Source organism: Vulpes lagopus, chromosome X (assembly GCF_018345385.1).
Source record: "Vulpes lagopus strain Blue_001 chromosome X, ASM1834538v1, whole genome shotgun sequence".
NCBI classification, from domain to species: Eukaryota; Metazoa; Chordata; class Mammalia; order Carnivora; family Canidae; genus Vulpes; species Vulpes lagopus.
Genome location: NC_054848.1, coordinates 116,676,862 through 116,693,016, shown reverse-complemented (window position 1 = coordinate 116,693,016; position 16,155 = coordinate 116,676,862). Strand labels below are relative to the sequence as shown.

Below are 16,155 nucleotides of genomic sequence, written 5' to 3'. Positions count from 1 at the left end.
GGAAGTGAACATGTAATGAACATGTAATTGGCATGCTCTAGATGTCCACAGAGTTTAGAAAGGGACAGATTTCCATTCAAGGCACTATCAAGCTTTTGAGCTCATCCACTATTGTCACATTTATGTTCCCCCTTTTTTTTTGGACGGGGGGGTCAAAACTGATGCACAAACCTCATTACAAATGTTTAGAGATTCATAAGGAAGTTTGCCCCTCACAATCAAACAGTAAGAAGGAGAATTTTCCCTGGAACCTGCACACAGGGGGTAAAGGCCAGCTTATTTATGCAGATGTGTTACATTAATTCATCCGTATTTCACATAATATCTACAGAGTGTCCAAGTCTACATGTTTCTTAACTGATGGGGCATAGTTACAGAACTGGAGGAGAAAAGGTTTTGAATTTTCCTTCGTAAGGGAAAAAATAGCCCTCCAAGAAGGGGGGGGGGGGACGTGTCTTTCTGAAAAAAGAAATCAAAAGAGCCCATCCCCATTAAATATGCAAGTGAATGTGTCTAAGATTCAATTGAAATTAAAATCATATAACAAACACATTTTTAAAAACCTAATACCTTGGATATGTTTGACATTTGAACTACACCCACGAAATCAATTATAACAACGTCTGTTAAATTAATGATGTTACCCACACCATATATTAGGCAAATCGTATGCAAATAGTAATGCTGTGGTTATCAGTTGTCTGCAAAATAAATTAGTGAAGCAGAGTAAAGGCTGTGTGCAGGAGCATAATATTTAATTGAGGAGTAATTTTATTGTGATCCTTACTTTTAAATAACAGCATGGTTATTAAAAATCGTAACATAATGTTTTTCTGCAGGGCTGATAAAACCCTGCATGGTATCAAAAATGCCTTACAGATTAATACTGATACAGCGTAATTTGTGGCTTCAAGGATTTACCCGGAATTGCTATAAAATAAAATGCATTTAAGTTCTGATTATCTTGGATTTGCAACTAAGGGAGTCACGATTGGCATAATGAAGCTATTGGCTAAGAGTATGACCCTTTTCTAAAGAAGGAAATTGCCTAAAATATCACATCAGCAAGGGAAATCCTTGTAAAAATACACAGCATTCATAGCCAACGGCTGCTAGCAGTTTAACATTGCAGAAGATTTCGCACAATCGGTCGCTATTGTGGATTACCCTAACTACATTTAAAAAGGCAATAACCAAGAATGCAATTCTAAATCGGTGCAGCCGCATCGTCCCCCCCACCCCCGTCTCATTCCACGGGCTGTGGGGGGGCGATTGATATGTTAAAATATTGTGACGGATTAACAATAATAACGCATGTGGCAGTAGATGGAGTTTTTTAAGAAGTTAATAGATATGTATATCACTATTTATGCACACGCGCGCGCACAGCATGCAGTGAGTAACAACTTTCCGGCTCCCCAATCACCTTTGCACCATCTTTCAAAACGCTCTCAGAGACAAGTTTACGGTATTTTGGGTAAAGCTGACTAAATCTTGGAATCCGAGGTGGGTGCCCATTACAGAAACCTGCGGCCGCCTCCCAGTGGGGGCGGATAGGGGTCCAGCCGGCAATGAAATGTGCACAGACGTCCGAGCAGCCGACTTCGGGGGGCCAACTTCAAAACCCCTCAGGCTAGAAAGGCAACGCCGAAGTCGGCCCGGGGACCCCCGCTTGGTGGCCCCCGAAGCCACCAGGCGCCCGAGAGCGGGGAACTTGGGCTGAGCGAGTGGCAGGGAAGGTGTGCGCGCGGCGCGGGGACGGAGGTGGCGGCGGGGGGGGGGAGGTGGCCGCAGAGGAAGCGGAGGGAGGCCGGCGGCACCTTGCCGCCGCCTGTCCCCGCGGCTGGACACCTGGAAAGTTGAAGCACTGGGGACGGGCAGGATCCGGTGCGCCGGGGGACCGGCCGGGGCCAGCGGTGCGCATACAAAATCCCCGCGGAGGTCGTGCGGCTAACCCCCCGGGCGGCACGGGTTCCGATTTGGGCCAGACGCAACTCTTTGGACTTGGGAGTGCCAAGCGACGCTGTGGGGACCCGCATCCCACCCTCTGCCCGCACCTCCCGCCCCCGCCCCCCCCGCCCGGGCACCCGACCGAGGAGTCGCGGCGGCGGGGCCAGAGGTGGCTGAGATCAAGTGGGAGGGCGTCTGGGGCGCCCCCACCACAGCCCCGGCTCCTCTTAACAAAGGCGAAAAGCCCAGCCCCAGCCGGGGGACCTGCGTAGCACGGAGAAGGCAAAATTCAACACCTACCACTGCTGCTCCAAGTCCCAGTCCCTGAAAAAGTCGAATAGATCCATAGCGGCCGGGCGGCGGCGGCGGCAGGCGGGCGTCCGTCCCTGCTCGCGGCGGGTCGGCGCGGGTTTCGGCGCGGCTCGCTCGCTGCTCCCGGCGGCCCGGCTCTCCGGCCCTCCCGCCCGGCTAAAAGTGCCCAGGCCGCATCGGCGGCGGCGGCGGGCGCCGGGGGTGCCGGGTCCTGCGCTCCGGAGCGGCGGCGGCGGCGGCACGGGGCTACGAAGTGCCCGGCCGCCCGCTCGGGTCCGCTCGCTTCGCAGCTGCCCGCGCGCCCAGCGCCCCGACGCTGCGACTGCAGGCGCTGGGGGCTCGGGCCGGCGGGGCCGCCCGCCTGGCGGGCTGCGGGCCGGCGGTGGCGGCGGCGGCGGCGGCGGCGGGGGCGGCCGGGGCGGCAGCGGCAGCGGCAGCGGCGCGGCGCGGCGCGGCAGCCGAGGCGGCAGCGGCGGCGGCGGCGGCGGCTGCACAGGCGGCGGCGCCGGCGGCGGCCGCGGCAGCATCACACACTTACACACTCACAGGGGGCGGAGCCTGGGCAGCCCGAAGCCGCGACATGGAGCCGGCACGTTATCGGCCCCGGATCTGGCAGGGGCTCGCCGCGCCCGCCTGCGCCGCCCGGGACCCCCCTCTGTCAAAATCAGCTGCCGAGAGCGGCTGCAGGGCTGGGGACCCGGACCCGAGCCCGAGGGGCAGCTGCGGGGATGCGGACGAGGGGCTCAGGACGCAGGCCCCGAGAAGGGGACCCCCCCTCTCTGAACCCCCGCCCATTCCCACCACGCGAGTTACTGGTGGGAACCAGAAAAGGGCACACAAACTGCTGCGTGGATGGGGGTCGACCCCGCCCCCACCCCCCACTGCCCGGGGGACTCTCCTTCGGCTCCCCAGCATCGAAGCAAACTTTGGCGGGCCCGAGCATCCCTCGGGCCAGCAGCACAGAGCACGCGGGGCCGGAAAGGAGAAGGCGGTCACCTTCACCGTCCCCGCGGCGCCGCGTGTCCGCACCCAGGCCGGCCAGGCATGCCGCACTGTCGTGCCGGGCTGCGGGGTGCGGCGCGCACCTAGTAGGTCCGCGCGCTCGGGGCCCCGGATTCCGTGGGCTGCTCGGGTAGGCGGCAGCCACTGCCCCTGTGGGAACCACGGGTACGTCATTAGGGGGCTGGGAAAGTCGGTTGCGCTATCACCTTTCCCCGCACAGCCGCCACGGGCCCGGGGGCAAAGGACTTCTGCTCTTTCCTCCTCCGGCAAATGGAAAGCCACCGGGTGTGTGCCCACCCGCCGGCTGCCTGTCTCACTCCTGGCCGGAGAATCTGTCTGTCCCCACGTGCAGCCTCATTCCTCTCTTCAGCCTCCAGTGGTGGTCCAGGACTGAGTGCAGCCCTTTAGCCAATACCCTCGGGTAAGGCTTCCTGGCCACCGAAGGCAGTCGGGGTGTGGGACAAGGCAGTAGGGGTGTCGGAAGGGGCGCGACCCGGTTCTCCGTTTCAGCAGCGCTCGTGCTCTAGAGACATCTCCCTTGCCTTCTTCATGTTCCTCTGCAGAGGAAATCGTATTGGCGCCTTATTGAAATCCTAAGGCTGGGACTCCTAGGAAGAGCAGTAGACTGAGAATTGACAGAGCAAGGTGCCAGTTCTGATCCTATCACTGACTCTCTGTGTGACTCTCAGCAAAGTTTCTTCCCAGGGGCTCAGTTTCTTCATCCCTAAGAATAGAGACTTGATCCAGCTGCCATCTGGCTCTTGCCATCCTGGCCACTCTCTTTCTGTTTGAATATGTTTCTCTAAGACTATCTCATATTCTCCAAATCATCCAAATGGCTTCACTTTATTCTCCTCTCCACCCCCCCCCCCCCAGAAGAAACGGAGGCACTGAGACTGGGTACTTTGCTCAAGATATGACATTTCTCCTAGAGGGGAAACTGGACTGGAACCTCGAATCAAGGAAGCCACAGCTTCAAGTAGGTAGAAGGTACCACAGCTTCAAGAAGTGGCTGCCTTCAGAATGTGAACTTCAAGGGGCCCAGAGTTTCAATTCTTGTGCAATCTCAGTGTGAGAAAAAAAGCACATCACTGACATACAGAAACAGGGGGCTAAGATGTGGTTACTCTAGCACCCAGTGAGGCTTTGCTCAAATGTTTATGTATTTTGCATTAAAAAACCAAGTTCTTCACAAATACTGGTTGACTGAGTGCAAACCGACCAAGGAGCAACCAGGGGAAGACTACATTTCAGTTTGCCTTACCAGTTTGGCTTCTTGTAAACTCCTCTGCTCAAAGCCTCCATCGAGAAAAAGCTATTGGCAAAATTGGTGCAGGGGATTTTCAAATGATTTCGGTGGCTTCTTTATTCCTGGGAGTTCCAGCCCTCGCCTGGGAACCCTTGAGGTGGCAGGGGCTGCCCTGCTCAGATCTGTGGCCCCCCAACCTTTGTGCCCTCCGTAAACGATTCTCAAATTGGATTTGATTGCTAATAATGATTGTTGCCAGGGCTAGTGCTTGATCTGCTAGAAAATCCTTAGAGAGAAACCAGAACATCCACAATTAACATTTAAATGTGGTGATTATGGTCACTTTGTATTCACTTTTCTCACCAGATTGTATCGATTGTGGAAAGACAAGAAAAATTATGTGCTGGGTAAATAAATTTCCAACAGAAATAAAGCTGCTCCTTTAAGAATTCCAGACCCCCATCACCCCACTGGTGCACTTTCTTCCCAATCAGCGGGAAGACCAAGCAGAAGCAGAAGGAGCCAGCAAGAGGCAGCACTCGGAACAGAAGTGCCTGCGGGAAGGAGAGAAGAGACAAGTGGTGCCTGCTGCTGCTTCCGAAAAGGGGCAGGGGCTTTCTCTTCCCGAGATCAAAACCAGGAGGGAAGGCTGGGCTGGGCAGAAGGAGCTCGCACTCCCAGCCACCCTCCTGGAACAGGGAGGCTGCTGAGAGAGGCAGCATCAAAGGGGCCAGGCTGTCCCTGAGGCCAGCCAGCCTGCCAGGCCCTGCACTCGCTCACTGTCAGCATCAGCTCCCACACAGGGTAGCAGCTTCGCCTTCTCCCTTCCTTCCTCCTCCTCCTCCTCCTCCTCCTCCCCCCCCCCACCCCCAGCTCGGGCTCTGATGGGGCCCCAGAGCCTTAGAACTCAGCCCCTTAGAGGACCTTCGGATATGCCTCGGAGCCAAGCTTCCTCCAGTGTGCTTAGCAGCAGCTCTGAAAAGGGAAAGCGGGTTGCAGGGAGGGCAGGAGCAAGAGAAAGGAAATAAGGCTGTCTTGGAGCAGAGCCAAGTGCTGCTGTCCTACTGGCAGCTCAGACATCCAGTCCCTCGGGTCATGTTGCTTCCCTCCGTCCGGTTCCACTCCTCGGGCACCTCGGCTAAGGTGGAAGATTCCTCTGGGCCAGGCTGTTCTGGCTTTGCCTGGAAAAGCCCCTCTCTGGTCTGGCCACAGAGCTCTGAGTTCAGCCCAACTTCCAGAAGCTGAATCCCTTCTCCTTTGGCCTTCCTCGCTCTGTTGGCTTCTCCCATTCTCTCTCTCCCATTCTCTCTGACCCAGTCGGGGGAGGGGGTGGGGGGCTCCACACCTCACCAATCCCCCCCATATCCAAAAACCCTGACCCAAAGAACCTCCTGGGAGGACCACTGGCCCCAGAGAACAGAATCACAACGAAGAAGAGGCTAGATGGGTCTTTTATCTCTTGAGGCAAAACCAGAAATCATTTTCTAAGAGGCTTGATTGTATGGAAATGCTGATTCTCAGACTTTCTAAAGTGAGATTTTGACTTGAATTACTTCTAAAGGAGTTTAATTTGGAGTCTCCAGGTACTAATCTTCATTTCAAAGAACTTGAAATCTTCCATTCTTGCAGTTGTAGTAAAGGCACTATCACACAGGTTCTGGTAGATAGTGTCTAAAATTAAGATTAATTTAGGAAAGTTTCACTGTGAATGTCAGTTCCAAGAAATGAACAAATCGACAGCGTGTGATACATGTGTCATCCTGTCACACCTCAGATTTCTGCTTAAAATATGAAGCATTTCTCTCTGACCCACTGTGCAGTCAGGCTGCGTTACTCTCTAGGAAGAAATTCTGGTCAAGGTAACAGCTCACCTGCGGAAACAAGCATGCTTGGAAGAGTTCCATGGGCTCCATTTTGGGAAGCACCAACTTCCACTACTGTGGCTCTTCCTCTGGCAGAGCAGCCTGGTGCTGTCATGAGTTTGGAATGAATTGACCTGTGTGACTCTGAATTCAAGGCAGTTCTCACACACAGGTGAAAGAACCAGGGGCCCTTGGGTGGCTCAGTGGTTGAGCATCTGCCTTTGGTTCAGGTCATGATCTTGGGGTCCTGGGATCAAGTCCTGTATCGGGCTCCCCGCAGGAGCCTGCTTATCCCTCTGCCTGTGTCTCTGCCTCCCTCTCTGTGTCTCTCATAAATAAATAAATGAAATCTTGAAAGAAGGAAAGAAAGAAAGAAAGAAAGAAAGAAAGAAAGAAAGAAAGAAAGAGAAAGAGAAAGAAAAAGAAAAAGAAAAAGAATCCAGAATATCCATCCTTGTTCTGTGTCAGTGCCCCCAGAAACTGTAAAGCCTCTTGAGGGAAGGGCCTAGGTCTGTGTCATCAAAGCCTAGCACAGGATCTGCTGTGTACCAAGTCTTCCGGGGCCTACCGGACCAGTCTCCGTGAAGGTGGCAATCCCAGGAGATGAACTGAAATTACATCAAGGCAATTCTCTGAACTTCTCGTTCTACCACTTTGTACTTTGGGTCTCAATCATATATCACAGTGGAAAGTCTCTTCTCTTGGGCTTTCTGACTATTGTAGACAAAGACCCCATTTCAGAGATCTTCCAAAGTCCCCGGCTCTGGGCTTCCATTGAGTCCTAAATATCACCTACCACCAAACTTCATGTCAGTCACTGCTTATTTAGATGTACAGTATTGATGATGGTGTTTCATGATTTTTATATGGCACGTTCCTATGACTTCTTGGACATATTTAGCATAAGAAAAAAGAGATTATGTCAACTGAGCCTTTATTATGTACCAGGAGCTCTGCTAAGCTTTTTTTTTTTTTTAAATTTATCGATTTATTTGACAGAAAGAGTGTGCACAAGCAGGGCTGAACAAGAAGCCCCATGTGGGACTTGATCCCAGGACCTTGAGATCATGACCTGAGCCGAAGGCAGACGCTGAACCGACTGAGCCGCCCAGGTCACCTGCGCCAAGCATTTTATGTACATTATTTCATTTATTCCTCACCATGATCCTCTGAGGTAGGCGCTACTATCATATGTATCTTGCAAGAGGAAACCGAGGCTCTCAGAGGCCGAGGACTTGCCCAGAGTCACAGAGCATTTAGTTTGTTTGCTGCCAAAGCTCAGGGACTCATCCTTGCTGCCTGGCACCCTCCATTCTGCACCCACAAAGGGTTTCCTCTCACTGTGGCTGTGGGGAAGGCGACAAGGAAGGGACCATTATCTCGGTTTGACAGTTGAGGGAACACGTTAAATGACTTTGCCAAGATTATACGATGGGACCACTGAGCAATGAAAGCTAAGACAAGGTCATCTAGGCTCTGAATCCAACATGTGTTCTCCTTCCCACCTTACTGTTTACAGTCCCAGGGCCATTCCCAGGAACTGATTCTGGGACTTTGGGACTGCAGTGGCATCAGTTAACTGTTGGATTAAAAAAAAAAATTCTCATGGTGCAATTTCCCCCATCTCAACTGTGGCTGAAGAGGGGGAAGGCAGTTGGCTGAGCCATGCCCTCATATTAAAGAAAGTCAGTCAGGCAACAGGAAGCAAGAAGATGGTGGAGTAATTCTTGCTTCATCACTTAAGGAGACTCAGATGGGTCTTTTTCCTGGAGATTAGAAATCTAGGTTGAAGATAGTGTTTAGGCTGACTGTGGGGGAGTGCCTGGTGGTTGGCTCTGAGATGTCACTGGGGAATCCTCTCCTGCATCTGAGGACTCCACTGTCTTGTCTATAAATTAAGGGGGTTGGAAACACTCCAGCCCTGACATTCTAGGGCTCCTTGATTTGAAGTCCCTTTATACAACACCCTCCGCCCACCCTCCATCCATGGCCAAGTGCAGATTGGTAATTTGTAATGATGAGAAAGGTAAAGTGAAGAGTCACCTTGATTACTCAGATCCATCATCTCCGTTCCTGGTCCGGTGGTTGAAAAATCTGCTTCCTGGAGCTCAGAGCCCTGTCCCCGGGCTGCTCTCATAGCGTTGCCAAGAGTCTTCTTTTCCCGGAGCCCACTCTGCAAGGCTGAAGGGCTGAATTCCAGAGGGAAGGTAAGCATTTTCCCGGTGGTCAGAGAGAGGGAACCTAATGTCTCTGAAACTGTTTTGTAAATGGTAAAAAGCCCCATATAGATACGTGCTCTCTTCATCCCTAGGGTTGCTGTCTCAGAGGCTTCTCCATCAGGCGAGATCAGCGGTGCTGACTACACTGGTTGTGTTTGTAGGGATTGCCTTTGTATTTTTGTTTTGTTTTGTATTTGTTTCTATTTGGCAAAGGGACACACATGCCGTGGGTGCCTGAGTCCGGCTAATAAGCTGTGAGTCAAAATAATATTAAGAAATAGAAATTTCTTTTAACTTGGTAACCATTTTTTGGAAAGGGTTCAGCTTATTGATTTTCATAATCAAACATTTAAGAGTTTTAAATCAGTGAGTTTGTTTAAAGCTTCCTGGTTCTTAGCATCATGTGAAACCTTTATTTTTCTATTAAGTTGCTAACAATCAAATCCTTAGCAGTGGCATTAGAAGACATGAAATGACTGCCTACAGTAAATTTTAGCTGCTCTGCCTTTCTATTTTCAGGAAGTAAAATGCACTGATAAGTCCCTCCTCCTTTGAAGTACTCTCTCCTTTCTTTCAGCTTTATTGAGGTATAACTGAGAAATTAAAATGTATATATTTAAGATATACAAAGGGATGGTTTGATATTCATATATATCATAACATGATTATCCCAATCAAGCTAATTAACACACAGGTCACCTCATATAGTAACCGTGTGTGTGTGTGTGTGTGTGTGTGTGTGTGTGTGTGTGTGTTGAGAACACTTAAGATCTATTCTCTTAGCAAATTTCAAGTATACAGTTCAGTATCATTAACTATAGTACCATTAGTTCTGTATGCTAGATCCCTATATATCAGCCAAACATTAGATCCCAGAACTCATTCATCCTTTAACTGAAAGTCCAGGATGAGCATCAGAGGTACAATTAGTGCATTTGTTCTATGGGGGGAGGGAGGCACCTGTCCCTTGCTCTTTTTCACAGCACTTGGGCCAGATAGGGATGATGGAAGAGAGACTCACAGTCAGCTGGACTGGAGCAGATGCGCGGCTGAGAAGACTTTCTACCACTTTCCCAACAGCGTGACTTAGGCTTTCCTTTCCTAAACCTACAACCACCTCAATGAGTCAGACCCCTCTGGATCTACTGCCAATGATAATGGGAGATGGCCCTGCCTGTCTCTACCCAATGCTCTACTTTGCTCTGCTACAAGGAATCCAATTAAAAGGTGTCTTCCAGTCCAAAGCTCCTTCTTCTGAGAGACTATAGCCAGGAAGAGGGCCACATCCCTCCCCGAGCAGCACTTCAGGGTGTCATCCTGGAGCCTCAGTAGCCTTTCCTTATGTCACCTCACCAGATCCTGTGACCTTACTTATTAGGCCATGATGAGGGTTTTGTTTTTGGGTTTTTTTTTTTGTACTTAAATTTGAATTTATCAGCAGGATAATGCCCCCAAGATTGCCTTTCTCTTTCCTGTCAGCACTTAGTTTTATAGATCATAGAATCATAGAATATCAGAGATGCCTGGGTGGCTCAGCAGTTAAGTGTCTGCCTTTGGCTCTAGGTGCGTGCGATCCCAGAGTCCTGGGATCGAGTCCCACATTGGGCTCTATGCAGGGAGCCGGCTTCTCCCTTTGACCATGTCTCTGCCTCTCTCACTGTGTGTCTCTCATTAATAAATAAATAAAATCTTTTAAAAAAAAGAATCATAGGACATCAGCACCACTGGGAGTCTTATTGATTATATCTAGCCCAACAGGGGCCTGGATTGCTCACCAAGATCACACAGCTAGTTCTATCAGAGTCAGAACCATAACCATGTGTCCTAAGCCTCTGCAGAATGCCTAAATCCTGCAGTCCTGAAATCTCAAGCTGTTGCATCTTGCACCATTTGTAATGACATCATAAAACACTTGTTCTTTGACCTATTAAGCAAAGTCTTTTCCTTTGGAGAAAAATACAAATTTCCATCCAATAGTCTGTAATAGAATCTTCAAGGTGGTTGGTTGTTTTGAGGATTGGTGGTCTCTAGTCAATAACTGTCAACAAGTGTTCATTAAGTTCCTAAAGATCCCAAGTTAGGTAGACACTTTGCCCCATAGCACTGCTTGAAGAGAGAAAACACAGCTCTTCTTAGAAAACACATGCAATTTACCTTATTTAAAGCAGGCCTTCCTGGAAAGAATTATACTGACTCTATGGAGTATAAGGTACCAAAATAGTTCTCAATTAAAGAATAAAACCAAAAACAAAGCCACAGGCTCTGGAAAGGGAAATGAGCTGACTATACTTTCATTTCCCATTAATCTCATTAGTAATGTGTGTTTTTCCCAATGTGGTATCCTTTCCTAGTATATGTGGGTTATGGAAATCCCGCCAATATAGGACCTACATGCTACCTGGTATTTTCCTTCCATTTTCACGTACCACGGTTTTGGCTAGAGTATCTGCCTTTGACCTAAAGCACATTTTTAATGAGTGAGGTTTTTGTTTTTTTCAGAGCCATTAGCCTGTATTATTAGGCTTCCATGTAGCCAGTTAGAACCTATGCATAGCACTCATCAAAGTGTAGTTCCTTTAAGTTTCCTGATAGCATAACAATAAAAACTTTCTGCAAGAATTCTGGTTATAGTTAACATTTTCTAAGGCTGGAGAGGCATTAGGACAGTTTATAGGGACAAGTCCCCAATCTCAATAAGACCTGAAGATAATCACAAAATAAGGAACAAACATCTTACGGTGAGTCCATTAATCAAGGACCTCTGAGAATGTGGCTAAGACTATGCAAACTATTATAATATATAAACAGGGGCATTCTATACAAAGCAGGGGATAATTTATAAAACTTTTAAAAGTTTTTTCAGAGTTCCCAGGTGCCAAACAGTGTGCCTCATAGCAAAACAAAACTATGCGGGTGCCATTACATGACATTCTGAACCATATAAATATGTCCTATATAACCTTTGAGGTATCAACATGTAAATATCAATGTCAATGTTGATACATAGACATACAGAATTTTTGAAAATTGCTAAAAAGCGGGGATCCCTGGGTGGCGCAGCGGTTTGGCGCCTGCCTTTGGCCCAGGGCGCGATCCTGGAGACCCGGGATCGAATCCCACATCAGGCTCCCGGTGCATGGAGCCTGCTTCTCCCTCCGCCTGTTTCTCTGCCTCTCTCTCTCTCTCTCTCTGTGACTATCATAAATAAATAAAAAATTAAAAAAAAAAAAGAAAATTGCTAAAAAGCCTCATAAAAAATTTTAATGAAAATATTCTTCTCGGGGCAGTCCCAGGGGCTCAGTGGTTTAGCGCCGCCTTCAGCCCAGGGTGTGATCCTGGAGACCTGGGATTGAGTCCTACGTCAGGCTCCCTGCGTGGAGCCTGCTTCTCCCTCTGCCTGTGTCTCTGCCTCTCTCTCTCTGTGTGTCTCTCATGAATAAATAAATAAAATCCTTTAAAAAAATAAAATATTCTTCTCATAGAATGTTAGAGCTTGAAGAACCCTGGGGGATGGTGCATCAGTTATGGCATTTTGCGGCTAATGAAAAAGTCCAGGGAGGGAAAATGAGCAGAACACAGTTTGAAAGTTTTATAAGGAACAGAGTCAAGCTTCTAACCCATGTCTCCCGCATCAAGCTCAGTGCCTGTCCCTCTCCATCACATGGTTCTTTGCAAAACTTGCCAATAGTTGGCATCATTTAGAAAGAGCAACAAGTCAGTTCTCCCAATGAAATAGCCCAAACTCGAGGAGGTATAGAGGCACTCTAGTTATGTTTACAAAAGGCTTGTAATACTACAAAAAAAAAAAAAAAAGGTTGTGTTCGGAATGTAAAAGTTATGTCACACAATTATATAAACAGTGTGGCCCTGAGAAACACAAAACAGGTGCATTGGAAGCAGACTGGAAGCAAATGCATCGAAAAGTATATAGTAGTCTCTCGGGGAAGATGAGGGAGTGAGATTTGGGTGAATATTTTTTCCTTCACTTTGTTGTGCTTTCCAGAAATTTTTGTAATGCCCCGTATTACCTTTTAATTGTAAAAATTAAACTTTCATATCAAAAAGTTTGTGCACAGATTGGACTAGGGTGTCTGCAGAAGCCCCAGGGCCAATCTCCTCTGGGGACCAAGCCCCTGCCTTTGTTTCTCTAAGAGATGTACATCGGTAGTGATCTCCTCAGTGAGATATATTCCTCAGAAGGGGTGAAAAGGACAATTGATTTCGAGAGGATTCCATCAAAGGAAATTGAATGGAGTGAGGGAAGACAACAGCCAAGTCCTTGTCATGGCCGATTCAAACTGTTTCAGGCTCCATGTATTTATGCTAACATCCAAAAAGGAATTCAGCAAGGATTCCTCAAAGAACCACGATGGCAGCTCAAGGCAGCAAACAGAAACTATTCAAGTGCAGGATTTTAAGTCCCTTTATCCCTGTGACACCTTAAAATTGGGTGTCGCTCCAGGTTGTTGTGGTACTTCCGGAGGGGCGGGGAAGGTTCCATTTTTTAAAGTTTATTGTTATGTCTATGCTTTATTTTCTGTTCTCCCCATCAGAACAACAGCTTCAGAAGGGGAGGTGTATCTGTCTGTCTTTTTGTTTTTTACTTACAAATAATTTTAGACATACAGAACAGTTACAAAAGTAGTACAAAGAGTTGCCATATACTCCTCACCCAGCTCCCCCTAATGTTAACAACTTACAGAGGCCTACTAAAATGATCAAAACCAGGAAAGGAAAACTGGTACAATACTAGTAACTAAACTACAGAAATCATTCAAATGTCACCCCTTTCCACCCAATCTCATTTTTTTTTCCTGTTCAAGAATCCAATCTGGAATCCCATGTTGCATTTAGATGCCCTGTCACTTTAGTCTCCTCCAATCTGTGATGATTTCTCAGTTTTTCCTTGATGTTAATGACCTTGATCCTTTTGATGAGCACAGGCTTGTTATTTTGAGAATGTCCTTCAATATGAGTTTGTCTGCTGTTTTCTCATGATTAGATTGAGGTCATGCAATTCTGGTAAGAATATCAAAGAGGTAATACTGCACCCTCCTCAGTGTATTATATCATGGGGTTCATGGTGCTAACGTGTTATCTCTGGTGATGTTAACCTTGATCACCCAGTTAAAGTGTCTGCTGGGTTTCTCCACTATAAAGTAATGACTTTGCCCATCATAATTAATAAAGACCTTGGGGAAGACACTTTGAGACTGTGGAAATAATCTTTCTCCACAAATCTTTGCCCATCATTTTTAATATCCATCAATGGATGGTGCTGAAACAATTATTGTGATGTTTTAATGGTGATTTTTCTATTTTCCTCTTTCCTTCTTCATTTATCAATTGGCATCATTCTCTAAGGAAGAGCTGCCCCCATTTATTGAATTATTTATATCACCATGGACTCATGTACACTTATTGTCTTTTATAAGTTATAATCTAATACTATCATTATTTTGTTTGCTTCACAGACTGTACGATATTTGGCCATTGGAAGCTCATTTAGTTTGAAATCTGTATTCCTATTGACAAGCACCCACTGTTTTGAGCAATTTTTTATTTTTAGTTACCACAACATGTTCCACATTCATCTTGCATTTTCTTTGCTTCGGCCCTGGAATCAACCACTTCCTCAAGGGTCTCTGATTGCTTTTATGGGAGCAAGGGATTTAGAAACCAAGATCTGGGCACTGGGTGTATTCATTGCTAATAGGGGATCATTGCTCCTACATCTCTCAGCAGACAGATCTGGAAAGTACATGTGCATGTGTGCATGTGTGTGTACGTGTGTCTATGTGTTCATGTGTGCGAATTGTCTGTTCGTGTCTTTTACCCATTTATTATATTGGGTTCTTGGTTGTCCCTAAGTTTTTAAGAATTCTTTTTTTTTATTTATGATAGTCATGCAGAGAGAGAGAGAGAGAGAGAGAGAGAGAGAGGCAGAGACACAGGCAGAGGGAGAAGCAGGCTCCATGCACCGGGAGCCCGACTCGATCCCGGGTCTCCAGGATTGCGCCCTGGGCCAAAGGCAGGCACTAAACCGTTGCACCACCCAGGGATCCCTTAAGAATTCTTTATAGAGAAAGGGTATAAGCCTTCTTGTCTGTGGTGTATGTCACAAATATTTGTCTCCCATTTTGTCAGTTATCTTTGACTTTGTTTATAGTTCTTTGCCATGTATTTTTTAATTGTACATAGTCAAATTCATTGATTTTTTTTTATTTTATTGGCTCTGGACTTTGAGCTATAATTAGGAAGGCATCCCTTATATCAAAGTTAAGAGGAATTTGCCCACCAGTCTTCCAGTACTTGTATGGTTTCATTTTTGACATCTGGATCCCAATCCATTTGGAGTCTATTTATGTATTTTATGTGAACAAAAAAGGACATTTTTTTTTTCAAATAACCTCCCAGTTTTCCCGGAAATTCTTATGAAAAAGTCCATCTTTATACTATCTTGACCCCAGTGATTAGAGATAACACTTTTGTCACATATTAAATTATTCTTTTCATCAATGTTTTATTTGTGAATGGATAATAAATTTTGTCAAAAGGTTTTTTAACATCTATGGAGATAATTACATGATTTGTTTCCTTAGGTCTATTAATACACTGTATTAATGAACATCTTATTATTAAACCAACCTTACATGCCTGGAATAAATCTCACGTGGTCGCGGTTTATTATTTTCATAATATGGTATTGGATTCTGTTTGCTAATATTTTATCTAGTATTTTTGCATTGATATTCATGGGTGATGCTGTTCTCTAGTTTTGTTTCTTAATATTGCCTTCATCTCATTGAGTTACCCATGTTATACTTGCTTCCTGAAAGGAGTTAAAAAGTTTTCCTTTCTTTTCAATGCACAGGAAGAATTTACAGCACATTAGGACAAACTGGTAATTGAAGATTTGATATAATTCCCCTGTAAAATCATCGGAGTCTGGTGTTTCTTTTGGTATGGGAGTAAAACCTTTAAACTTTCTGTATCTCTTTGATGAAAATTGGTCAGCTTAGCTTTCTAAATCAAAAAAAAAAAATCAAAAGCTCATTTTCAGTAATCTAGATTTTCATAAGAAATCATCCACTTAATTAAGGTTTTTAAATGTTTTTACATAAAGACATGAAAAGTAGTATCTCAGATTTTATTTATATTTCTTCCCTCTTATCTTTCCTAGTTTTGTACAATTTTACTTTCTCCTTTTCTTTAGTTACTGATTTAACTATTTTGATAATTTGCAAAAAGGAATCTCCAATGATTTTGATTTACTAATTAACTCTTTTTCTATCCTCTGCTTCATAAATTCCTGTTTTTATTATTTTCTTCCTTGTACATTTTTTAATTTTTTCCTAGTTATTTAAGTTTTTTTTATATTTATTTATGTGAGAGAAAGAACACAAGCCAGGGGGAAGGGCAGAGGGAGAGTAAGAAGCAGATTCTCCCCGAGCAGGGAGCCCAACTTAGGGTTTGATCCTAGGACCCCAGGATCATGACCTGAACCAAAGGCAGATGCTTAACCAACTGAGCCACTCAGGCACCCCTATTATGACATTAT

General features: G+C 46.4%; 1 protein-coding gene across 4 annotated transcripts in view; it reads right to left on the bottom strand.

The window, feature by feature from the left end:
* Positions 1-2,393, bottom strand: part of AFF2 (AF4/FMR2 family member 2) — a 467,806-nt gene extending 465,413 nt beyond the window's left edge. For all 4 annotated transcript variants that reach the window (XM_041740303.1, XM_041740305.1, XM_041740304.1 and 1 more), the window contains exon 1: positions 2,251-2,393. In XM_041740303.1, coding sequence (XP_041596237.1) covers positions 2,251-2,297 — 47 coding nt within the window. In that variant the 5' untranslated portion in view covers positions 2,298-2,393. The remainder of the gene's footprint in view (positions 1-2,250) is intronic.
* Between the last annotated feature and the right edge of the window lie 13,762 nt (positions 2,394-16,155).